The sequence below is a fragment of the Furipterus horrens genome, unplaced genomic scaffold (assembly GCF_987537825.1).
Source record: "Furipterus horrens unplaced genomic scaffold, mFurHor1.1.pri manual_scaffold_3, whole genome shotgun sequence".
Taxonomy (NCBI): Eukaryota; Metazoa; Chordata; class Mammalia; order Chiroptera; family Furipteridae; genus Furipterus; species Furipterus horrens.
The window spans coordinates 144,173,851-144,200,662 of NW_028327173.1; the positions used below are offsets into that span (position 1 = coordinate 144,173,851).

Genomic DNA, 26,812 nt, shown 5'->3' on the forward strand with positions numbered 1-26,812 from the left:
CCTGTGCACTGCTCCATAGACACTAGCTCAAACAAAAGAGGGGATCTTGCAGCTTCATCAGGCTCCAGATTTGCTCGTGGCAGTGAACTTTCTTTCTTTATGCTTTTAAAATTCTATATGTGGATTTAAAATTTTTCAAGAATATAGCAGGAGATGTGCATACCCTTTCCTTGTATCAGGAAAGAAAAGCACCCCGGCCCCACAGTCATGAGTTGGAAGAAATCACAGTTACACAGCACATGGGTGACTCCGAGCCAGTCCTTTCTCCCTTTTTCCCCTGCAATGTGGCCAATCCCCCAGTATCCTTTGATGTAGCAGTAGTCAAATCTTGATTTTATTTTGAGAAAAATGAAATGCTATAAATAGGTGACAGAAGCCAAAGTTAGTCAAGTCAGCTAGCTACTACCCTCCCTGAAAGAACAAAGAATAAATGATAAATTTAGCAGCCTCATGTTCAGTTTCAAACAACGCCACTGAGATTTATAGCTTCCCTGCTCCCACGGCGAACTAAGCTGCTCACAGAAAGCTATCTGTTTTTGATTTCACTCTGTTTTCTCCAGTTTTTGTTCTTTTTCCTATTTGCAGTTTTTTTTAACTCTACATTTTCTTTTTCCTGGTGTGAGTCCAATATCAAAGGCCAGTGTTGTTGGTACGCCTCCAGCTTGCAAAAGCCACTCAATGGGATGCTATTAGAACCTACGTCACAACATGGCAGACAGTGATTAATAGCAACTGTATCAACGGTAGCAAGTTTGGAAAAAAAAAAAGTCCCTCCTGCAGCTGTAAAGGGGGTCAGTGAAGTAAAAACAAGAAATGTGTGCAAGAATCCAGGGCCCAAAAATATTCTTGGAGAGTACAGTACACTGGAATTGGGTCTTACAGAAAGAAAAAAGCAATTCCTACTATTATGCATATATAATAGAAATGTTTACCTTCAACTAAGTTACTTCTACTTAAAACAACTACACATTAATTTAAAATGAAGTATGTGTACAACTTTGGAATTATTTTATTGATGTAATGGTGTCCCCCCAAATAACTAACAGATGGATTTCCACCCCCTCAATGAAACACTGAAACAAATTGCAGAATTGTCAAAATTTTATCAGGAAGGCACGCGCTCTATAAAAAGGTTGATTTTAAATGAATTGTAAATTTGCTTCATTGCACAATATTTTTCTAAAATTATAACCGGAAAGTATTCTCTGTTTAATTTTTTAGCATATCCTTTCACAAAACACATCTGCTGTGAAGTATTTCTAATTTGTGCTAGCTGCTTTTTAACAAACACACGGTTGTCACTATGCCATCTAATGTTATTGGGGCAAAAATGTATATATATGTATTCTCTTTCACTCTCATCACAGTAAAAATTTTCAACTGTTTTTGGTGAGGCAAACCAATAGAAAATAATACAATTATTTGAACTTCAGGTGCAAGGAACGAGGAAGGCTAGAAATGCAATCAAACCACACAATCAAAGAGAACACGGTACAGGAGCTAGCGGTGACTAAAACCGGGGGGAGAGAACAAATATATACAGAAAGCTTGCCAGATTTTGTCTAATTATGAGGAAGGTAATCAGCAGACTAAGAAAGGAAACAGCACTAACTAGAGTGTGTCACAAGGTTGGCCAACCACAGAAAGGATGGACGACAGGACACACTCTTAGCACTGAGGAGTGAAAATGGGGCTTGCCTAGTTACAGTCCATGTGCTCTTTTTATTTCCCATTTATTTCCATCTCGCACCCCTGTTATATGTTTGTGGTCAGCTCCTTCAGGGGAAATAACCTTTCCAGTATTTAATGCAGATAAAATGGTGCATGCTGTGACCAGCATTATCACCTTTTTGCATCCTGGCTACTCAGAGAGGAAGCATTAGTATCGTCCCCATTTCACAAAGGAATAAACTGAGGCTGTTAACAGGTTAACTAACTTGCCCAAGGCAACTCAGCCCATAAGACCTTGAAGCCTTATCCAGGCTTTCAATCACTCAATAATCACTGAGTATTTTCTTCATATCCAGAATCAAAAATCCGCACACTGAAAATATCCTGCATGGTAACCTTTATGAAATCATTGAGAGCAACAAAAGCCAAAACAATTATGGGATCTAGTCTGTATCTAAATGATGCAAGAAGAGTTTTTTGTTTCGTTTTTTTAACTTCTTCACAGCACAGTGCCTTTAATGTGCTTTAGAAGAAGGGAAAATATGGCTATCTAACCAATCAGATCTACATAACTTCATTAGTATTTTAGCTTTATTATATTATGCGATTTCTGTCTAGTAGGCTTATAATCTAAAATTTTCCAAGTAGTGTTGATTTTTGCAGAAAATATGAACAACCACTATATATGCAAAAAATTCTTATTTCATTAACACAACTAAGTTATGAGAATAAATTTATCCTTGTGTAGACTATTTTTTGGTTGAGTATGAAAGGTAATAAATTGTACTACTAGAATTTAGGTTTCTTGAAATACCCAAGAATCCAAGCACTTTTCATCGATTCATTCATTAACTAGTAAATCTATCCAAAAAGTTCCCTTATAATATGCCAGTACAACAGAAGAAATTTATGTCATAAAGATAGGAAGATGATTATAATTTGCTTTACTATCTCCACTAATGGCTGGGAGTAAGCCATCCATAATATAGAACTTCAGATTATCCTCTGATTCTTTCCTTAAAAGAATGGAAAAGGCCAGAGAATGGAAGTCTGGAGTGCTGTGGCCCCATCTCTGACGTTAAGCAGATTCTTGGTAATGACTATCCTAAATATCATCCAGCAGGCTGGGTCAGGCATGGAGGGTCCCATATCACAGTAACTGCAGCTTCAAGCCATGGAACTATGCTCAGACCACCCACAGCTCCAATCCATGTCATGATGTGAGGGGTAGAGAGAGAAGAGAAAGACTAATTATCGAGTACCAAACTGTTCAACACACTGAGTTAGACCGCTCAACATATTCTATTTCATTGGCTCTCCGTCCCAGCCAGACATTCCTACCCATTTTACAGATGAAGACGTTGAGATGTTAAATAACTTGCCCCCAAAAAGCACTAGTAAGTGGCCTCCTGTGAGTCAAACCAAAGTCCTGCACACAAGTCTTGGGCGTGTTACTGAGACACTCTACTTCCTTATTTCACCCTTGTATGCAGAAGGCCTGTAAGGACTCAAGGTCACAGAGCAGTGTCAAAACTTTAATATCTGTCCATCCATTTTGTCCCCTGTCCCCCTACTCATTCCTCTTACCCAAGCTGTGTCAGTGAAATATGCACTGTATCTCAGCACACAAATGACTATTTTAAATGAATATTTGGGAGTAGTATTTTGTTATAGAATCATCAAAATGCCACAGAGTCAATCAAATTGTACAGCATCCAGGAACTTAAAAAGTAAAGGACCCTCTAGATGACCGATGGGGATAAACTGAGCACCCCCAGGAGAAATAAGACCTCAGGTCTGTGCGTGTGCATCGGGGGCTATAGAAGGAGAGACTGTGGAGACAGCAGCACACAGTGAAGGGCAGGGCCCAGCAACGGGTCCTGCCTTAGGAGCTGCCAGGTTCATTCCAATTGCTCACAGTGTAGATCTGAGATATAAACCAAACAGAAGTGACAAAACCCAAAACCACAGCAGCAAACACTGGCTTTCAAGTGCTGTGGGAAACAGAGACATTTGTTTAAGTAACCACTGTTTTAAAATTGCATACATAGTAACACCAAAATAAACAGCTTGCGATGCTGTTTATTTTAAGATACACAATAGTAATGTAAAGTGTGGCGTGCCCCAGATCCGGGGAGCTCAAACATAATTTACAGTTGTAGAGAGCCCTAGGAGGACTCAACTACACGCCGGGACTGTCTACTTCCTGATTAGATAACAGTGAAGGTCAGAACGCATTGCTTTTTGTGCGGCAAAGAGCAAACAAGCCACCACAAAGCCCCCGTTCCTCCTGCTCGCTGTGAATTATGAATCGAGTCCTGTGGAGAGCAGGGTTTGCCAAGTCTCCTCTACAAAGCGCGTATTAATCACAGGTCCCGAGGAAGGGTCAAAAGCACAGCCTGACAATCCAGGGAATGAGCTTGTCTGCCGACCTCAGTTCCCCCAGTCCTTCCCCTCCCTCATCTACCACCGAAGAAGAAAAAGAAAGAGAGGGGGAAAAAAAAAAACCTTGAAAATACACAAGCTGGTTGGGGTGCTGAAACATATGTAAAACTGAACTCTAAGGAAAAACAGCTAGATCAAACAAACCTTAGGCATGATCAAAATAAGAACTCAATTTGTGGTTTATTTTAGCCAACTGAGTAATCATCCCCATGGCTGTTCTCTCCTCTTTCCCTCCTCCATCCAGGTGCACTGGGGAAGCCTTTTCGGGAATCTTTACTTCGGTTTCTCTCCTTGAATTCTGGACAATAATCCTACAGAGCTTTATTAGAGCAAAGGCCTGCAATCTTGAAGGTGTTGCTCCAGACATTCAGGTCTTTTGTTCTGTCTCATCACATCCTAAGGTATCTGGACTCTTTGCCCTTGCCCTCACCTGCCGGACCATGAAATAAAAATGACTTTGATCTTTTTCACAAGCATAAAGCCCATGCGCTTGACTTTCTGGAACTGGAGTTTGTCCTAAAATATTGTTTCCCTAAAACTTCTCTGCTATGGACTGAACTGTGTCCCAGCAAAATTCATACTGGAAGCTCTGACACCCCTGCTCCTGCACCACTGACTGTATTTGAAGACAGAGCTTTTAGGCGGCAACTGAAGTTAGATAAGGGAAGGGTCCTAATTTCATAGCATTGGTGGCCTTATAAATAGAAGAGGAAGAGACTTCTCTCCACACACACATGCAAAAAGCTGTGTGAGGACACCATGAGAAGGCAGCCACCTGCAACCCAAAGAAAGCGCTCTCTTCAGACACCCATGAGGCCAGCACCTGGATCTTGGACTTCCCGGCCTCCAGAACCTTGAACAAATTTGTCTCTGTTGTTTGAGCCTCCCAGCGTGTGGTACTCGTTATGGCAGTTTGAACTGACTAATACACGCTCCCATTGAGGTCACCCATTCTTTCCTCCTCACCAGTCCCTTTGGAATCAGGGCACAGAGGCCCGATTTCTCTCTGCCCTTTTCTCAGCCCCTGACCTAAGACGTGCCACCCACTCTTGTCAAGGGAGTCCAAGCATTTGCTGTCATTCCTCTCCACCACTGCTGCCAGAAGAACATTGACCTCCAAGCCACCTCCACCTTCCCCAATGGCTTCTGTACATGCTACAACGTTCCTCTCCAGCCCACTGCTTGCCTTGACTTTTGAAGGCTTCTTTATATACAACAAAGAGCTTTCTAATATCTTGCCCTTCTTAATTCCAGCATCATCCATCTCTGCTTCACGGCCCTGGATTTTGTCAAGCAGAGGTGCTGCATTTCCAGTACCACAGACCTTAAAATGTTCCTTCCCTGCTTCTCTGTTCTTCCTCTTAATGTGCATCTGGATTTGCAACCCCTCCGTGGGCTCCCATGTTCCCAAGGCCCTCCACACTTTATAGCCTCCCTACGCAGCATGGCTCTTTATTAAAATAAAATTTACTGTCTTGTATTGTAAACACAGAACATATTTTATAGAAAATTTAGAACACATGGAGAGTATAAAGAAAGCAAAAAGTCACCCGGATCTCACTGCCCAAAGATAATCACCATTAACATTTTCATCTGTTCTCCTGTGAATATACCCACCTATATTTACTTTAACAAAACTGAAGTCATTTCATACACACTGCCTTATTTGTTTTATTTCACCTGGTAATATACTGAGAGATTTTTTCATATCTCAAAACACTTTTGAGGATAAAAATTTTTAATGATTAAACAGCAGTCCATAATATGCCATTTTACAGTCTTCTATGGTTGAAAATATAGGCGGTTTTCAATGTCTTATTGAGATAAATAAATATACACAATATTGCATAATTTTATGTATATTCTTATTCTTTATCATTAACTCCTAGAAACTGAATTAATGAATCAAAAGATAAGCACCTAACCAGTAATACATCTTTACCAGTTTAAATTCCAGAAAGAGTAAAAGAGTAAGCCAGTTTTTATTGTCATTATTAAAGCAGATATTTCCTTCCACCCTGGACAGTGTTGAACACTACATATATATATTTTTTTAATTTTTCTTAATTTGATAGAAAAATATTTTGTTACTGATTTTTATATTGACTTGATTACTAATTACCTTGAACATTTTTCAAATGTCTGCTGGCCATTTGTACTCTTTCTTTTGTGAATGAACCTATTCATCTTTGCCTTTTTATCTATTGAATTTTTCTTTATTGATTTGTATAGTTTATTTATTAAGGTTACTAGTCCTTTGCTTGTTATATGATGTTGCACATATTTTGCCACTTTAACATTTACTTTTATGGGTTTTCTCAACATTCAAAAGCTCTCATTTTCATTTTTAATAAAATCTACACCCTTTTCCTTTATAATTCTTTTGTTTTATGATCTGAAAGGACTTCACTAAATAAAGGAAAGAGAAATAGTTACATCTATTTCAAAGAACTCTTAAATGTGGAACGTATTTTGATGAAGAGTACTGACTTTTTTTTCAAACATAGTTAAACCATTAACCAAAAACCATTTATTGAATTATTCTTTTTTCCTCAATTGAAGTAACGCCTCTAAAATTAATAAATTTCTCATACATTAGGATCCATTTGTGTGTTCTTGTTTTGTTCTCACGATCGTTCTACCTATCTGTGTTAGCCACTTTGTAGCTCTATAATCTACAAGACCTCTCTCACTTTCTTTTCAAAAAAGATCTTGACTCTTCTGGTTTCATTACTCACATGAACTGTAGAATCATTTTTCAACAACGATCTAAGGAAAGAATATCTCATTGGAATTTTGACTTAACCATTCAGCCATATCAAGTATTCTCTTAACTAAAACTCTTCCTCTCACCCCTGTTGTCAATCCCAGGCTTAGGTTTTTCCTGTTGTCTGCTTCCGCCCCTCTTGCTCCTGGTCCCTGAGCTCTGCCTGGGACAGGATGAGAGGATGTGCAGAGGGTCCATTCCAGCCAGGCCCTCTCTGTCTGCGGCTGCCTGCTGTGCCGCTGCCTCACTCTCAGGCCCACTCCCCACAGTTCCTACTCACCCAGTGAGAGAGGCTCTTTTCTGAATAACCTCAGCTTCCTTCCTACTCTTCACAAGATGTGTCTCTTACCCATCTTTCTAGCTGTTTTTTTTTTTAAGTATATTTTATTGATTATGCTGTTACAGTTGTCCCAATTTCTTTTCCCTTTGTTCTCCTCCACACACCATCCCCCTCCCTCCAGCAGTCCACCCCCCTTAGTTCATGTCCATGGGTTATGCATATAAGTTCTTTGGCTTCACCCTTTCCCGTACTGTTCTTAACATCCCCCTGTCTATTATGCTTCTTAATTGCTGCACTATTTCCACCTTCTCCCCCTTCCCTCTCCCAGCTGACACCCCTCCACATGCTCCCCATACCTGTGGTTCTGTTCCCACTCTGGTTGTATGCTTAGTCTGTTTTTGTCTTTATTTTTTAGATTCTGTCGTTGATAGTTGAAAAAATAATGAAGGAAAACTTCACTAATTTGGTGAAGGAAATAGAGACATACAAGTCCAGGAAGCACAGAGAATCCCAAACAAGCTAGACCCAAAAAGGACCACACCAAGACACATCATAATTAAAATGCCAAAGGTTCAAGATAAAGAGAGAACCTTAAAGGCAGCAAGAGAAAAGCAGACAGTTACCTACAAAGGGGTGCCTATAAGACTATCAGCTGATTTCTCAAAAGAAACTTTGCAGGCAAGAAGGGACTGGCAAGAAGTATTCAAGGTGATGAAAAGCAAGGACCTACAACCAAGATTACTCTATCCAGCAAAGCCATCATTTAGAATGGAAGGGCAGATAAAGTGCTTCCCAGACAAGGTAAAGCTAAAGGAGTTCATCATCACCGAACCATTATAATAGGAAATGTTAAAGGGACTTATTTAGGAAAAAGAAGATCAAAACTATAAACATTAAAATGACAACAAAATCTACCTGTGTTTTAACCCTCATCCTCACTGGTCTCTTCCTAAACCTCACATTATCTATTGACATTCTCCTCACTCCCCCCCCCACCCCCCACCCCCACCACACACCTACACGGCAGTCTCTCTCTCCTGGATCCCTTCCCACGCTGATGCAACATCTGATTTACCTCATACCTGCTAACAGACCTGCCGCTCCCACACACTGTCCTCTGTCCTTCCTTTGCTCCCATCCAACTTTTCCTGCTCCCTTCTCAATCTGTAGAATTCAAAGGTAGGCCATGACCCCCAAGTGCCAAATCCAAAGGCTTATTTTTAGTCATCATTGTCCTTGATCTTTCTGCAGAATCTTCCTCCACTTTGAAACTCCTCTCTCTTCACATTATCAGATTATGCTTGTACTAGTCTGATTTATCTTTGCTCATTCCATTCTCTCTTCCTCCCGTCAAATGTAGTCCTTAAACAGATTCTTTCCTCTAACTCCCTCTCTCTGCACTCTTACTTTCCTTTATCCAACATCTGGGTTTCAGACATTACCTCTAGAACGAGCAGCCCCAACTCTCAAACCATAGTCTCACCATTTCTAACATCCACAGGGGCTCCCCACCTGGGTATCTATCTGGCTTACATGTCCAAACCTAGGGCCTCAATGTACCCTTCCAAGCTTTCACCCTATGTACTCCCATACAGATCCTGTGCTTCAGCCAGAGAAAATTCTGTCTGAAGAGCTGTAGAATCGACACATCTCTGAATGTAGGATCAAAAGTAGCTTCATTAAACATCCAGATAGAAACTATCTGCAGGGAAAAATAATAATAATACCACTCATCTCTTGCTGCAATGAGATAATTCTGAGTTTCTCATAGGAGTCCACCTTCTTTAGAGTGAGCCTGTGAGACTGTCACTTTAAAGATGTAAACCTGCTCTGCGCCCCCACCCCAGCTTGGCCAGATGCAAAGTGGCAGGCTGGTGAACCATTTAATTCTCAGGATGAAGAGTTTATAGACAAAGAACAAAGATGTCCAAATCCCCAAGGAGCTTAGTCCAAAGCTGTAATAATACAAGTGGGAATAAGTTTATTGTGAGGTTAGTTTGCTGTCCTCCTGTTCTTTCTCTGAAGCTTGAGTTTATAAAATTTCAAAAATTCCTTTGATTCGTGATGCCACTAAAACTGTGCCACAATATGAACGGTCCAGAGGATCTTTTGCCCTTTTCCTTGTACCTGCCATGCTAACTGTAGAATTTGATATTCATGCCAAACAGACTCAGGTCAAAAGTAACAAGTACAATATATTTTTCTTTGAAAGATGTTTTACCCATATCCAAGTTCAGGTTTCATGGAGCAAAGGCAGAGCAAATGAATTATTTTAATTGATTACATGAAAACATTAACAATTCTCATCTTATACTTGTGTAGTACTCTGCCCTTTTCAATGGGCTATTTCTAATCTCAGCTACTCCTCAAAGCAACAAGGTGAGAAAACCAGCACTCAGAGAATTAAATGACTTGCCCAAGATAACTCAGAGAGCAAAAGGCTGCACTGAGACTGCGATCCTGGTTACATAACTTGGGACTGGTCCTAACTCTGCTGCCTCTGGTGTTTTTATGTATATGGTCTTAGTAGGAATTCCTTCCTTTCTCCCTGCCCTGAAATATTTATTGTTTTAAAGGACAAAGAATCAACAGATTGTCCTAACTATCTAAAGGTAGGAATAGCACTGATTCTTTTATGAATTACAAACATTTCCACTGTCCGCTCCAATGAGACCCAATGATAAATTCAGGAAAATTGAAGCAATCCCTTAGTATTTAACTGACTGCATAGACATTTCATCGCAAGGGGGTGGGAGGAGATTAGGTTAGCGATCACTGAGAAAATACAAGCAAGTAAGAACCAAACACCAAAAATCACACTTTTCTTTAAACTTGCTCTATGAAAAAAATGAATAAATAATTAAATGTCAAATTGTTCTGAAAGGATTCTCAGGCTCACAACAAAATTCCTATTAAAAACTGATGCCTTTCCACATGGTCATCTTTGATGATCACACAAGTGGTTCACCAGCAAACATAAAAGCTTCCGATTAAGCCATGAGAGGGGTCTTCATCAAGATGCCATCAAGTCATCAGTGGGATTGCCACACAGGCCTAAATTTATGTTTTCTTAGAAAATAACACAAAAATTGAACTGAGCTTATAATTGACTCATAACGATCTCACATTGGCCATGCCCTCTTTTCACTTTTTTTTTTTCCCCCGGTTCATTGTGAGGCTGGGTTTGAAACAAGCGTAACAACTGATGAGCTGCCTGCAGGTATGCTGAAACACTGAAATGGAACCTATAACTTTTCACCATAGGGGAAAAAATAGGCTGCCTTTATAGGGAGTTCCAAAATGTCACCAAACCTACGGGGAATTATCCAGCATTCATCTCTTCTATTGACAAAAGCCTTTTTAGTTTTGAAAGACTAGTGTGCACCACCCCCATACATTTGGGCTGCTTGTTGTTAGCTTTATCATAAAGTCACACCATGTGCCCAGGGTATGAAATAAGCCATTTGACAACTGCCGTATGACCAGAGTCACAGGATTATCCCTTTCTAAAGTATTAGTTATGATATTGCCAGATATTTCCAAGTCAGAATTAATTCTGGAATATTTATGAATATAGGGGAATAGTGCAAGAAGCAAATATAGATAGGTAGTTGTATTATATGTGATAACTGAGTTATTAAGAGCAGCAACAAGTTTTGGTCCTGAGATTAACCAGCATGGATCTTCATGATCTGACTATGTTGAAAGCAAATCAGATATCAGTGACCTAGGGGACAGGGTGGTTGAAGAAAGGCTGATTAGTGAAGTGGCTTGTGTTATTTTACTATGATGCTCAGAATAACTAGATAATATTCTCTTCATTTCTTGTCATTTCAGAATCCCACAGTAATAATCTCTTGAATTATATTTTGTGTGTGTGTGGACAAAGTCAGATTCAACAAATATTCATGTTATCTGTAATAACCCAGAAGTAAAACTATAGTTTAAAGAAAATTATCTGCCATTATATTGTGACTTGACAACTTATCCACTATTAGATAAAAACAACTTAAATTAGTTCTGGCAGATTTGGGACTTGGCAGTTCAAAATATGAATAGCAAATGTAAAAGCCTGAAAATGGCATTACTATTAGGTTTTAAGAGGATAATACACCTTTAAAGGGTGCCAGTGATTACTTTGCATACTGTAAACAACGGCTGCCAATCAATTTAGAAAGGGGTACGCTGCACATAAATGTAATAAAGCAAATTCCATTCAACCAACCTAATGCTTTCTACCCAAGTCACTATTTCTTAACAGCAGCCGTGGGGCTGGATGGCTGGATATCATCTTCACACTTCATAATCTCTTCCAAATTGCAGAAACAGATCACAGCACAGAAAAGGCAGGGCATTTCCAGGAGTCCACTGAAATCTGTGCAGCAACAGTCTCTAAAATCAAAATTACTCCTGAATGTTAAGGTCACTTTAGGACTCTACTGGGCAGCAAAGCTGAGGGGCCAGGAGTGTGCTCACACCCCACATCGCGTGGCCTTTAATTCTTAATAACTCTACTGCCCCACAGAATGCACTTGCAAACTGTGGTCATGTGGAATGAAGAAATGGAAATTTTCTCTAGGATCTGAATGAATATTCAGGGATTTCACTAAACAGCCTTTAATGGCACTCTATTCTTAGAGTTTTAAAATAGCTGAATATTCAGATATGCACATGCCTTCTATTTTCTTTTATTCAAGGGTCCTCAATTCTACAGCTCCTTGAATTCTTCCATGTATTTTTAAACAATTATACCTCGAACGATATTTTATTAAATTGGGTGCTAAACTTTGAGCTAATAATTATTTTCGTTTCTTTTGGATGGTAATTTAATAAGCATTTCATTCTTCAATCTTCTCACTCAGTTACTTATTTTTAAAATGTGTCTGTCAGCTAGTAGCTCATAATCTGGGGCTTAATTTTTTTAGTTGAACTCAGCTGAACTTCTTTTTAAACAGAGTTGTCTGGTGTACTTTTGAAATGTCTTGACCAGATGTTTTGGCATTGAGGAGACCACACATCTCATCACCCCCATGAAAGGCCACCGCCGTCACCACTGTACTGGGGACTTTACCTCAAAGTCATTCAGAATGTAGACAAAGGCTGCTGAGTCCAAACACATCAGTCTTTCACATGCAGAACCTCTCACAATCCATTTCTAAACATCCAATTGGGACTACAAGTAAAAAGGCTATGACACAGCAGGATGTGATTTTTTTTTTCCCCCTCAAGAGAGACAAAGTAAATTTAGTTGCAATTTTGTTTCTTCTAGAGGCATTTCCAGGATTCAATACAACATTAAATTTTTAGCCTGTCTCTTTAATTTGAGAAATTGTAAAAACGACGACAGATGGCACATGGAATTGACTTATGTCCTCTATTCTTTACTGAAGAAGGGAGTGCATAGAAACTTTGATAAAGGCAGAAGCTACAGTATGCAGGTCGCTATTAAAATTATCCAGGGGCTCTTTGGACAGCTAGGATCAGAATAGTCAGGCTTTCTTTCTTTGACATTCTTTAAAACCGACCAACACTGTTGTAGGTTGTCACTGGTGATCACAGCCCTGACATTCAGTCCCTCCTTGTCCCAATAAGGACATGATGGATGTGCCATTAGCTCTGAACCTCGGCAACCTCTGAAATTATCACTCTTCCCACCCCAATCTCCCGCCCCCACCCTTCAAAATCATTATGAAATAGGAAGAACACTCAAGCTTACAGTTAATTGGAAACATTGCAAGAGAAGAGGAATGCTTAGGACAGCATGTCCACAGGAAAATAAATTACCCAGCATTGTTATTTAATGCATTGTGACATCATTTCCTGAAATTAAATAGAGATGACACCAATTCAGACGATCTCCAGTATAAGGTTCCATTCAAATAATTCACAGATGTTCTCTCCTGGCAAGCGGAAAACAATGCAAAGGCTAAGGCTAGGGGTGGCCTCACTCTGCTGCTGGCTTGTGGGAAGCTCTCTCTGCTGGTGTTTTTCAGCTGGGTGTTCTGCATATGCGTTTCCACAGAAGTATTTCTCAGTCATTAAGCCCCACTTGGATTCAGTGCACATCTGTATCTCTGAATGTGAGAAGGGCCATCTCGCATTCTGCAAGAATATTTTATATTTGGTATTAATTTGGCCTATAGCAATTAGTATTAAGTAGACCAATCTCAGAGTCGTGAAGGGACCCGTCTCCAAGTAGAAGTAATGAATGTCCATAAAACTCTGATTCAACTAACCATTCAAGGCCCTGGAAAAGATGTCTAATGATAGAAATGATCACAGTGGCTCCATGGACACCCTAGTGGAAATGGACGAACGGAGAAAGTGGGGCAGAGAGGAACCCAGGCGGGCAGCACTTGCTCTCAGCCTTGGTGACTGCAGGAGGCACCAGAGGCCACAAGCAGTTGGGGACTCACGCACACCGGAAGACCGAAACACTCGGCATTTGTGCAGCACATTACAGTTCACAGACTGGCTACATCATCTGAGCCCCACAGCAACCCAGCCAGCTAAGTAGGAGACATATGTATTATTTTCATTTGTCAGGCAAGGAAATAGGCTTAGAGGTTGAGTCGATTTCCTCCAGGTTATAGAACTGAAACCCTAGTCTTCTAACTTCACATTCACTGGCCCCATTTTTTTTTTTTTTTAATTGTTTTAATCCTCACCCTAGGATTCTTTCACTGCTTTTAGAGAGAGAGGAATGGAGACAGGAATGGAGAGAGAAACATCTATGTGAGAGAGAAGCATCGATTGGCTGCCTCCAGGACACATCCGGACCGGGGATCAAACCTATAACCTAGGCATGTGCCCTGACCAGAAATTGAACCCGTGGCCTTTCAGTTATGGGACAACGCTCCAACCAACTGAGCCACACTGGCCAGGGCAGTGGCCCCTTTTTAAGAAATCATACTGTGCTGTCTCTCAGAGAACCTGGACTTTCACACGCTGAGGAAGCTAGAGACTCTAGATTCTGTTCACATACTGGACCCTTATCCCGAAAGGGAACAATCTTTATAAAAGGTAGGCCCCAGCTAAGGCATTCTGAGTTACGTATTCTGTATGCAGCTTCTCCTTTACTTCCTACTCCTTCCCAGAAGGCTCCCCAGGGGGCAGTGGGACTCTGATGCTCTCACCCAGCATCACTGAGCAGCCATCAAATGTTTACATGGGTCGAGAAGGCTGTATTGAGACTGTGCTCTCCTGCTGGGGGGCATCTGGGACTTGTTTGGCAAAACCTGGTCTTCCCATCTCACACAGTCCCAGGAAAGTAACTGGTAAGTTTGGTTGCCCAGTTTCAGTGGTCAAACGTCCTACTAGTCATTCAACTAGACAAAAATAAAATTATACTTGTTCTACATTATGTACTTATAAGAGCCAGACATGGGGTTGAATGCTTTATATGATCTCATTTAATCCCTGCAATAACCCGACTAGGTTGGTTCTAGAATTATCCTCATTCTGTTGATATGAAAATGAGGTTTAGAAAGAGTAAGTAACTGCTCAAGATAAAAAATCTGCGGTGTTGTAGATTCTAGGCCCTGTACTCTTAACTGTGACACTGTAGCACTCATTTAAGAAAAAATAAGCAAATAAAAAAGCCGTCTGGATCTACACAAGATGAAGAGAACTAGTTAAAAGGCCAGAGTCTACATTCTGTCTGTCCTTCTGTCTGTCTCTCTCTCTCTCTCATGCGTGTGTATCTGTACACACATACATTACAATGAAAAGTTTGAGATCATTAAGTTGACTGTCATAGGGTCTTGATGAACTTGCTGGAGAAGTGATATGTATTTCTCTAATGTAATGTAGAGCTCTGTTTACTCATAACTTGGGTGCATGTCTCTGTAGAAAAATATACTTGAAAACACATTTTTATAGCTAGACACTTTTACAAAACCCCATAAAGCAAACTGTAATAGACCAGGAGTGAAACAAGTGGACACTGGAGAGGCAGGTGGCATCCCTCTCCCCACCAGCAGAGATATGAAGAGGGGACGACGCATTTTGCCACAGACAAAGCGTAGAGTTTTTAGAACCTGCAGTTTCAAGAAGGCTGCCCGATATTATCTCCCTTTAAAGTACATTTGCTTCTGGTTCTGTATACGTATCTTTGAAAGAAGTCTCACATCCCCTAAGTGTGAGCTTTATCCCTATGTTTTCAAATAAGAAAATCTTTAGTCAGAACCTGTTATGAGCAAGTGGTATCTTTGTGTGTGAGCACTTCCTGTTTTCACTTGGTGATCAAATATATTCTTTGCAGCACAACTAGGGGAGCTCTTGAAGGTGGCAAGTGGAGGTGCCTGAGAGCCTAATTGAACACACTAAGGGCTTCTTGCCATGGAGGAGTTTTTCATGGTTCTGAATAAACCGTTAACCTGGGTATGATTTCTTGCTGTTTCTTTCTTTATCTTTGAAGTAAAATTAAAAAAGAAAAACAGTTGTAATGGCAGGCTTACTTTTATGATATCACCATCTCCATGTGTTAGTGAAAGGAATATACTTCCCTAGGATTTCCCTAAGATTTTTTTTCTTTCGCTATTGGGTACTCTCCAGCAAAAGCACATACATTTTCAACAGATTCTTTCTTTGATCTTCACTAGATTTCTTAGTGTGAGAGCCAGGCACAGCCATCAACCAATAGAAGAGGGGATAATAGAAGTATATACAACATTTTTAGTAGTTGAATGTATATGTATGTGTGTGTGTGTGTGTGTGTGTGTGTGTGTGTATGGACTTATATATGTGGATTTATTGCTTTAAGACTATTATAAGTTTTTCAAAGGGTTTTTTTTAAGACATTTTGGAAATTGATAGAAACTAGAAACTAATCACTTAGCTTCAGATTAAGAAAATTCAAAGTACTTAATTCTGAATATAAAAATTCCTCAATTCATAAAAGTTTGTTTGTTTGTTCTTTATGCCACTTTGGACTTAGTTTCAATATTTTCCCAAATATCATCAATTAGCTCTGAGTACACTACCTTTTCCCCTAAAGTTGGCGGTGCACAGGAATGTGAGAGATTGTATTAACTGTTCCAGTTGTAGTGGAACTTGTTCTTCCAAGAAAACTGAAGGTTAATGATTTTTGTCATATTGAGACTGAGACTTAACAATTGCTACAGTTGGCCTTTGTTGAGGTGGGGTTCTTTTTTCTCTGGGCCTTTTGAGGTATTCAGAATAGGTGACAATAGCTTGCAGTTGAGAACATATGTAGAGAGACCCCTGTGGCTTATTGGGAAAAGTTGCTCCATGCTGGTTGGGTGTTTGGAAAAAAAAATACAACCAGAGTTCTTTTATGTTCTGCTAGTTAATGAATGCATGAATGTCAAAATGGGCCAATGGCCCATTCAGGGGGCAAAGTCTTAGCAGCCCCCTTTTTTAAGAACACATCCTGAGATGCAAAATACATTCGCTTAACAAATTAAAATAATGAGATAATTCAATTAGCTTCTTTAAAAAAAAGAAAAAGAAAAGAAAAAAAGGGTACATCGGGGATTATTGTAATACAAGAACAGATCATACTGCACAAAAGAGAACAAACCAGTTTGAAATAATGTTAAAGAGACTAATAATGGAGGGCTGCACATTGAATCATGCACTTGTAAAGAAATTTACATGAAATAATAATTTAGACTACATCTATTTTCAGTGAGCTAGAGCCAACATTTCACTCTGAAAGTTGAAATTAATTAAAAGACAGAAAAATATATTGGGGCATCTCTCTTCCCAAGGACTTCCTCATGCCTGTTAGTGCACGTAAGAAAAGAAGTCTAAATTAACATGTCGCTAGTTAGGGGTCTCTATTCTTAGTTTCTGAGCTCAGAATTATAGCCCAGTAAATCTTTTAGCTCATTAAAGACTGGAAAGTAAAAGTTTTACAGGACCATCCTCGTCAAAGTTACTGAGCCTCTTCTCTGCAGTTGGGGTGAAGTCTGAATGAAGAGAAAAATTTTTCAAAGGGAAAGCCAAGAAGAGTTTCCTTAAGATACAAGGAGGGTGCAGAAAAGGCAGAGGAGGGGAGCAGAGAGAAAGACTGGGAGACCAAACCAGTGGAAGAAGGTAATGAAAGGGCCATGTTGTGAAAGAAGGTCATGGGGAGGAGAAAAATGAAGCACTTAGTGGCAAGCAAAAAGAAAGGGGTCAGAGAAGAAAGGATGACCAGAGGCTGGGACCGAGCAGGGCGCTAAGTGTTCCTGAGCAGAACTAGCACCTGTGGGCATGGGCAAGGAGCCTGTAAAGTGTAGCTCTCAACTGAAAGATGGGGAAACGGCAGGTCCAGAGAACTCACAGAACGTAACTGAGGGTCGGCCAGTACAGACGAAGCCTGAACTTGAAATGCCAGTGTGATCCCACAATACTGTGTCTGTATTTCCAACACAGCCCTTTCAAAAGTATTTTTTATCTATACAATAATATGCCTGTCTCCCACACTGGAATGTAACTTCTTACAATATTCCTGATCAAATGGTATCACAATGATATAAAATCAATATAACGATTTACAAAAGGAAGAAATGCCAGTTTCCTGGACTCCGAGCTCCAGCTATTTGGTCTCCTCTCCCCACTCAAAGGACAGGCATTCATTAAAATTTCCAATTGGATGGAGAATTCTGCACAAAGCCTTGCATGCATTTAACCAGATGAAAGCACTCACGGGGTGGGGGATAAGGTCTTACAGTTGGTTAGGAGCACCTTGCACATTGGAGCCACAGCGAGAACCCAAGGATCACTGGCCACCCACAATTCTTCACCAGTGGCCATGGTGCAGGGTGGGCTCTTTCCGGGGCAGGGGCAGGACAAGACAGCCACTTCAGCAAGGGCTCTGGACACTTACATGGAAAGTTTAAATCACAGACTATGAGTAGTAAAGGAGAAACGTGGCTTGAAGAGAGAGGTGCAAAGAAAGTCTTCTCTATTTGGAAGGATTGGAGGAGCAGGAAACTTTAAAAACAAGAGCACAGCACTTTGCGTCTCCATTTACCCCCATCCCCCACCCCTAGCCTTTGACTCTGAGTGTGTTGATGGCAGAGGTTGTGAGATTTATATGCTACTGTTAAAGGTGATAATGTTTTTAGCAGTCATCATAAAGTGGTAGAAAAAGCATAGATTTGGGTAAAAGGAGAGCTTGTGTCTGGTCATAGCTTGCTTGACCTTCAGCTAATCACTTCCTTTTCTGGGTCTCTGTTTCCTCATTTGTAAACAGAACGGCTGGATTCTCTAAGATTCTACTCTTCGGTGACATTGCTTTTGATAACTGAGGGAGATGTTTGCTGGGAGAGCAGTTGTGGAAGTCTTTATTTTCAGCCAAGAAAGGCTGTGTGGAGGAAGGCAGAGGGAGGAAGGCGAACAGGTGAGCTCGTGGGAGAAGGAGGCTGGCCAGCCTTGCGTGGGCCCCTACCCTGCCTTTCTGAGTTGCTACTCTAACCAAACAAACCTCCAGTTAAAAAACAAGAAACTCCTCCCCTCACACTCACTCGACTTCCAAATTAAAAACATTTTACAGGTTAGTAAATCTCCAGCTGAGGTGATGTAGCAAAGAACAGCTGTGAAGTAATTTTGATAATGATGAGAATAATAACCACATGGCAAGGTTCAGGGCTTTGCTGTTGCAGCTCCAGTGCTCCTGAATAGATAAAAGTGATTAAATACTCCTGATTATCCCTGACCAATATGTAATGGATTTACAGCCCTTTCAATTAGTCAGTATTTGCTTAGGACTCATTATTTTGTCTTTGGTTAAGTAATCAGCCCAGAGACCGCATGTTCTGTCTAATTCCTCTGAGCCGAGCCAGTGCGGGGCCCTGACCTTTGAAATGGCCGAAGCTGCAAGGCAAGAATAACCACTGCCCCGGCAGCCTCGCTGGTTCTCCTGGCTAATCCTGACACCACGGGCCAGATCGATACACCTTAGTTTGCTACTAATGTCCTTACATCAAAATGGACGATTTAGGAACGTGAATCTATCACTTGGCCCTCCCCCACCGCCACACTGCCCTTTGCCCTTTGTAGCCCTGTGAGCAGAGCAGATCAGCAGCCACCACCATAAATAAAAGTGGAAGCTTGTCCTGGACCCATGACACTGTAACTAATGTCATTCAGCATGGCAACACACAAGTTGGATAATCAAAGACCTTCGGCGTTCAGTGTGCTACTCTATTTTAAGGCATCCGCTTAAATAGAATGGCCTGGAAACAATATTATAGCAAGAAACGGCCTCTGAAATCTTCACCACTTTCCCAGAATTTCCAAATGAACAGCAAAATATAAGAAAGCCTACTTCCTCTGTAAAAAATACATTGTCTTAGAGTCAACAGTATATATAGACACATAAAACGGATTGCAATCAGGAGGATAAAGATAAATTGTGATTTAAAAAATGTTGCACATGGTTGATCTTTTCCCAGAAGTAAGGAGGGTTAGCTTCTAAGATAATGGGCTTGAACAGCTCAAAGAGAATCTTTAATCTCCATCTTACAAACAAAGGCACTATAGCACCTACAACCTTGTGCGTTTGTCACATAAACACATGACATGTTTGCAAGCTGCTTCGGCGAGCACAGTTGTACTTGATACCAGGAGCTTGGCCATACATGTATGTGGCAAGGTGCCTTTTTTGACTCCTGGAGGAGACGGCTTTTGTTAAAGAGTGGGATCGGCAATGTTGGTGGATTCGTGAGCTAAGTCCTCGCAGCCGTTTCCCCTGGTTGCCAACTACATCATCTAAAGTTGCTCTCAGGCCTGTTAGCAAATTTACTCATATATACTGTTCAGTGTCCTAGACCACTTGGGATAAGGTCACTCCTGGTCTATTAAAAGAAAAACTCTGCTCCTTTCTGGAGGGTGCTCTGCAGATGGGGAGAGTTGATAAAACCTTAACTGCTCTGTTAGTCATCAGATTTCAAGAAAGGGAAAATTGGCACCTTCTTTTGAGAAATCTGTACTAGCCCATGGAACTTGCTGGGAGAAGGCAAGACAACAAAACTTGTTTTTTTCTTTCATCTTGACTTACTGTGAGATGCTGGAAGAGCCACGCTCTCATGATATTTGTTGCTACTTTGGGGAAAATGCCTCTTTTCTTCTGGCGTTTTTTGTCCTTGTCTGGATCATCATCGTCACCTGTGCCAGGTGAAGCTACACTGTTGTCTAAACCATCCCCTAGTAGAAAGAAATGAAAACACATTAGAGAAAACACGGAAAGGGGCCAACAACAATGTGCAGCTGATGATGAGCTCAGCTCAGCTTGTTGAAAGATATCCATTAAGCGGGTATATTCTCTTTCATTAAAGTATAATTGGAGATACAAATATGTAAAAGACAAAATTAAACCAGTCCTCTTCCAACGTTAATTTTGTGTGTCTCACAGTCGCCCATATCATTAATTCAATTATAATTGTGTGCTTGACACAGTGCAGTAGCTCTTTGTCAATTATGGAATCCAATGTGCGAAAACTGCCATCAGAAAACCCATTCGGAGAAAACGCATCCCCATGCCCAGAGTGAACACATACTGTAGGGTAATCAAGTTAAATGTTCTGTAGTCTATATATTCTAGGCTGCCTGCATAGGTGACAGTAACTGTGTCACTGTTCATTGCACATAACACACTGCCTGCTCAGCCCCTCCTAGAACTGTCACCTCCTAAGCACACACATTCGCACACTCCGCACACTCCTCGGGTGACCCTGCACTCAGCATTTGCATGACACGAGAACTTTTAGCTCTCTGCACCACTGATCATTATCATTAAAAAAAGGAGGGGGGCTATACATCAAGGTAGGGTGCTCACTTAATCAGAAGTTTCTATCAACATCTTTCTCTTCTGTGCTTTTCTCTGGCATCAATTGTGCATTAGCAAAAATCATTTACTTTTAACAGTCATAGTTATTTTTTCTTGCCCTCCGGCAAAAATGCCTTGAAAGCCTGCCTGGAGGGCATCTAAATTATGTATCTGAAAAACTCTTCTGGCAAGGCATTGCAGGACCCCTACTATCTTAAAATTCATACGAGCACGTCTTCCTGTTTTGGGGAAGGCATCAATCAAGAGCAGCAATATATGCCATATCCCTACATTAATATTTGAACTAATAACTTTAAAAAAAGGAAAGAAACAAGATCCGACTTGTGGCATAATCAAATGCAAAATAAATGAAGAATACGGGGACAGCACTGGGGCTTTATAGATGGCTGTGTTTTCCTTGCACATCATTAGCCTGGAGCCACACGAAAGACGAAAACAGAGAAGTGGAGAGTTTATGCTCCCTGCTGGTGTTTAAGAAGCCAGGGTCCTGGAAGGACATCTGGGAATTGCGCTGAGATGGGGGTTTTTGTAATTTAAGAATAGACATTCATTAGCAGTAAATGGCATAAATCCCATGCTAAGTAAAAACCTTGTCCAAGAAAGCCTAAAACAATAAACTCTGTGCTCCATGTAGCCTGAGCTAGCCAGCCGCTCTGCAGCTTCCTGGGGAATGCCACAGACCCACCGGTTCGTTCCCAAACCTGCACCCTCCTGGTGAATAAGGCCACACTGCCACATCCTGGCCCCTGGGCTCCTCGCCTTCCAACTTCAGGGGTTGCTCTTTGGGATTCCCTATACCTGTTCTTTTCCTCTCTCACCAAAAACAAAAACAAAAACAAAACAAAACAAAAAACAATCCTCAACCTTATTTGACCAGAGAAGCAGAAAAACCACAGCAAAGAGCTGGCAGATTAATTTTATTGACATTTCCATTTTCACTGCAACGCGATACCCTCCATCACATGGAAGAGATGACCCTCACTATTTACAGACTGACAGGCCACTTCATTACAACCACCCTGCCCCAAGGCAAAGCAGCTCCCTTCCATCTGCCCAAACACTAGAGCATGACCCCAAAGTTGCTGTTCTCTTTTTCTTTGCCGTCTGTTATGATGGAAAAAAAAAAAAAAAGAGTGAGTCAAAGGGACCCCAAATAGTCAAAGAACTAATCAGAGTACGGGAAACAAAAGGCATTTGACTTTGGAATATTGGTTATATGGAGTCTACTCTTCATCTGTCTAGGCTCCCTGCACACCCGTGTACACTAAGGGGTCACTTGCACAAGGAGACACACACACACACACACACACACACACAAGCTGGAGCAGGGACACGCACACACGCTTTCCACCATGCCAAGGAACTGCTGCAAGGCAAATTCTCACCCACACTAATGGCTTCTGACTGCTCCTTGGCAACCCTAGCATTTTAACCTGGGTGGATGTGCTCTCCAAAATACAGACACTGGAGCGATCTCATCAGCTGTTCATGTGACACAGATGGAGAGTGGCTATTAGGAGCCAGGCAGTGGACCTTGGGGATCTGAGGTGCTGTTCTGTAGCCTGAGGCGATTTTGAAAAGCAGTACCCTGAGATGAGGGGAAAAAAATCCACACTGCAAGTGCAAGTTTGAAGTCAGTCAGTCTGTCTGCCTACTATGGATAAAGATATCTTTGTCTTTTAGTGTAAAATCTATGTAGGCTATCTGAACATACATTTCAGATAATGTATGTATGGAATGGCTCTTCCTTCAATGTCTTCCAAATATAAAAACACACGCTGTAAACAATGCCTGTGTGTATATATTTCTTTCTAAGCACATATGGTTTCTGTGTATGTGTTTAAGCTGAAATTGTCAGGATTTTGTTAAAACCTCATTTAGCTTTTTCTGATAGATTTTTGAATATACTTATTTTCAAAGGTTAATGGCTTAATTGAAGGAAGTTCAACGAAAAAAGGCATTTGCCTTTTTAACCCAATCAATGACCTTAAAAATGAGAGACAGCGTGGCCACACTGCAGCTTCTCTCGCTTAAAAGCAAAGAGGGCTGGTAACACCTTCAAACTACATGATTCACTATATTTAGCTCAAGGAAAAAATATAGCTTAATTGAGTATCCTTTGATGACTGACTGAAACTGGAAAAGACAGGAGCAGTACATGAATTTTAATATAAAGCAGTCCATTTTATAGAAATGTAAACTATGTGAGTTAGGATCCAGTGTAACAAATAGCTGTAAAGAAAAATGTGTACAAATAATTGTAAAGAAAAGGTAGCCTATTTTTATAATAACTTGACACTAGACATTAGATTTTCAAATTAATATGTGTTTATATCTCTATAAAGAGAGGCATTTTCCTCTTCAAATACACAATGAATACTATTGTTTTTTCCTTCAATGTACTTTTGGATGAACTCCAGCACAGAGGACTAACAAATGCATAAAGAAAAACGTTAAAAAGGCAACTGTGTGATCTGCAACCTAAAATAAAATTGGGCAGATGATGCTAATGTTAGTAACTCTGAAAGTGGATATTGTTTTTTTGTTTGTTTGTGGGGTTTTTTTTTTTTGTTGTTGTTGTTGTTTTTAGGCTGTGTGTGTGTGTAAGATAGTTGGCATTCCTTGGCACCTGTCCCAAACAAGTTTCTGTGCTGAAAAGGGTGTGTACACAAGCACAGATATATGGGCCAAAGGAGGTATAGGAGATAAAAGTGTAAGTCTTAGCATCTGAAGTTAGGACTCAAAAGTGTGGAATCCTTGAGGGTAGGAGCTGTTTCCTATCTCTTTATCCTGAAAGCATACCTTCTCTGCTGACCCAGAGCAGATACCCAGTTGGGTGAGTGAATGACCGAACTTACCAATAAGCTTATACAAGGGCCCGCCCTCTTTTTGATAATCCCACACTGGGGCACATACACTCATGATAGTACCCAAGGGGCTGAGTGGGTTAGCTTTGTGTATCCAGTCACTTCTAAACATGCCAGGGATAGTACTTCTTAGATGAACTTAGTGCCCATTAGGGCCCTGTTGAGGGGCTGAACCACGAGCCAATCCACTAAATTGCCACCTTTGCTGATGAAAAAATGAAATTAAAGTGCCCTGGCTTGTGTGGCTCAGTTGGTTGAATGTTGGCCTGTAAACCAGAAGATCGCAGGTTCAATTCCTGGTCAGGGTACATGCCTGGGTCGCAGGTTCGTTCCCAGTCAGGGCTCATACAAGAGGCAACCGATATTTCTCTCTCACATGGATGTTTCTCTGCCCCCTTCCCTTCCCCTGTAAAAACTCAATAAATAAAAATAAAAATAAAATAAGAAATACTGGGCATCCTTTTTTTTATTTTTAAGGTGCTAATCCCTTGACTAAGGGCATGGTCTAAGTTTTGGACAAAGATAGTCAAAATTGCTGTGTATTACTGAAACACACTGTGTGTGACCACTAAATAAATACTTAAGGCCTGTGGATAGATGATGCCTCCAGGCCTCATCCCAGACTTACTGAATCAAAATATCCTAGGGCAGAGACAAGCAATTTGTATTTTTAACAAGTTCCTTGGCTTTGCTTATGCAATCAGCCTGGAACTGATTCTTAAACTGGTTTTTGAAAGCCACTAAACTAGATGACATCCTAATTTGAAACAAAATGCAACCTCAGGACCAGGTATATTGTTAAAATTCTATCTTACTCCCATGCATCTGGTTAGTTGGTCGGTGGTCATGAGCACCTACAATATGGCCATTCGTTGTAGGAAAGCTACAGTGTTCTCTATCATGCATACTGGCCAGCATAACAAAGGCCTGTCTTAATCTGCTGGTGGTAAAGGTTAAACAGGAAGAAAGAAACAGTAGAAGCTGACTTTCTAAATCGAAATCATTGGTGAAGAAATGATGAGAAATGCACATTCTTGGCCCCATCCCAGACTATTGAATCTGAAACTCGGGAATGGGGACTAGCAATCTGAGCGTCACTAAGCATGCCAGGTGATCTGGTGCCCACTCACTTTGAGAAGTCCTGCTGCAGAGTCCAGGGGAGATTCCCTGGCTGGCAGCTGTCTTGAAGGCCTGACTCTAATCTCTGGGTCCTCCTCTCTGGCTTGATTCATACCCATGCTCTACAGGAAGTAACACATCCTTTCCAGAGCTGAGCACACTATGCTCAGAGCAGGGTATCCCCGTGAAGGCAAAATCTATATCCGTAGCTGTGTAGCCGGTGAATCAAGAAAAGATATGGGCATATTATGGGGGGACCCTGAGATGATTCTAAAGCAGAACTTCCCAATCCATAAAATTCTTGGCCATAAAGAACTACCCAGGCAAAAGGACACCACTTGTTTTCATTGGCATATTGTCATTTCATTTAGCCAAAATCTGTCTATATTTTAGACATCAATTCCTTGGCCTAGAATAAAGAAATGATACAGTAGTGATGTGCTATGATGAGTTCAATACCACTAGGATGTGACCTTCTTACCCTATCAGAAATGTAATGCAACAACTAAAAGGATCCTAGTCTGTCTTCTTCTACCTATTCCCCTCCCCCACCGCAAACAAACAAACAGACAAACAAATCATTCAGACATGTGGTACTGCAGAAACTGAGGCCAGGAGGTTAAATCCTTGCCCAAGATTCCAGTTACATGTGGTTAAGGATGAACCAGAGTCCAGGCAACGTCAAGCCCAGTGTTATTTCCACATTAACATTGTAAGGTATCTTTTACTTTTCAAAGAATTACCTCACTTGAACCCTGTTATCAGTGGCAGATGTAAGCAAGGCTTGATCCTATAGGTAAAGGTCTAAGTATAGAAAAGAGATTAAATCTAAGTCCCAGGGTACGAACTAAGCTAGAGCTGGACCAGGCTGATCCCAGTTCAAAAAGAAACGTACAGACTTTTCTCCCAAAAGTGAGTCAATGTCTGTAAGGGATTTCAATATACTCAGTACAGCAAGAATCTTCGAGACTCAGGATTTTTATAATTGATTTATTGTGGTCCTAGTGTAGACCTTTATATGGACTGCACCAGATTGGATTTCAGAGCCCAGAGGTGCTACAAATACTTGAGGAAGTACTGTTCAGGATCTCATGGGCTTTGATGCAATCACTGTGCATACTACTAAAAACTGCATGGAACTGTGATTAAAGTGCTATATTCATCTGCCTCAAAGTCACTTTTTACAAAATAGTATAAGGTTTCTACGACATTTTAGTACATTATCATATAACAAACATCTAAAACTAATCTCCCAGTCTTACACTTTCAGAGTAATAATCAGGACAAAGGAACACATATTTTGGTTAATAGTACTTGTGCTTCTTTTGGATAAGTTGGTGGTGCAATCTTTAATCCTCACTTCTCCAAGTTTTGAAAAAAGTTTAATGGTTAAATACATTCATATAAAATATATGGTTTAAAAAAGAATAATTCTCACCTAGAAGAACATGGCTTTATCCACCTCTCATTTTTGATAAATAGAAATACATTGTATTATCATTTTCAGTTTGTATAATGTAAATTCACTAACTTTATACATACACATCATACAGATGCATACACACACACAAACATATCTTCCAAAAAAATCTATTTCCAGGAATTAGGTATACTCATGAATACATAGATATTGATATATGTGAATATAAAAAAATAGTTTACCAATATGTACACAAGTGTCCAAATATATCTGTTAATGAACTGCATATTTTTGCCTATATTCAAATATACATATGCATACATATACACACTAATCTCTAGAAATTTTAAAATGTTTTTCTTTAATACTAAATAGGGTAGTCCCTTTTCTGCACCATTTCTCTATCTCTAGAATACAAAGTTCTCTTTCTTTATCAATACTC

At 40.5% G+C, this 26,812-nt stretch overlaps 1 protein-coding gene across 7 annotated transcripts in view; it reads right to left on the reverse strand.

Annotated features, from left to right (window-relative positions):
• Nucleotides 1-26,812, reverse strand: part of MEIS2 (Meis homeobox 2) — a 199,936-nt gene that overhangs the window by 117,163 nt on the left and 55,961 nt on the right. For all 7 annotated transcript variants that reach the window (XM_090270386.1, XM_090270384.1, XM_090270385.1 and 4 more), the window contains exon 8: nt 20,176-20,321. In XM_090270386.1, coding sequence (XP_090126512.1) covers nt 20,176-20,321 — 146 coding nt within the window. The remainder of the gene's footprint in view (nt 1-20,175; nt 20,322-26,812) is intronic.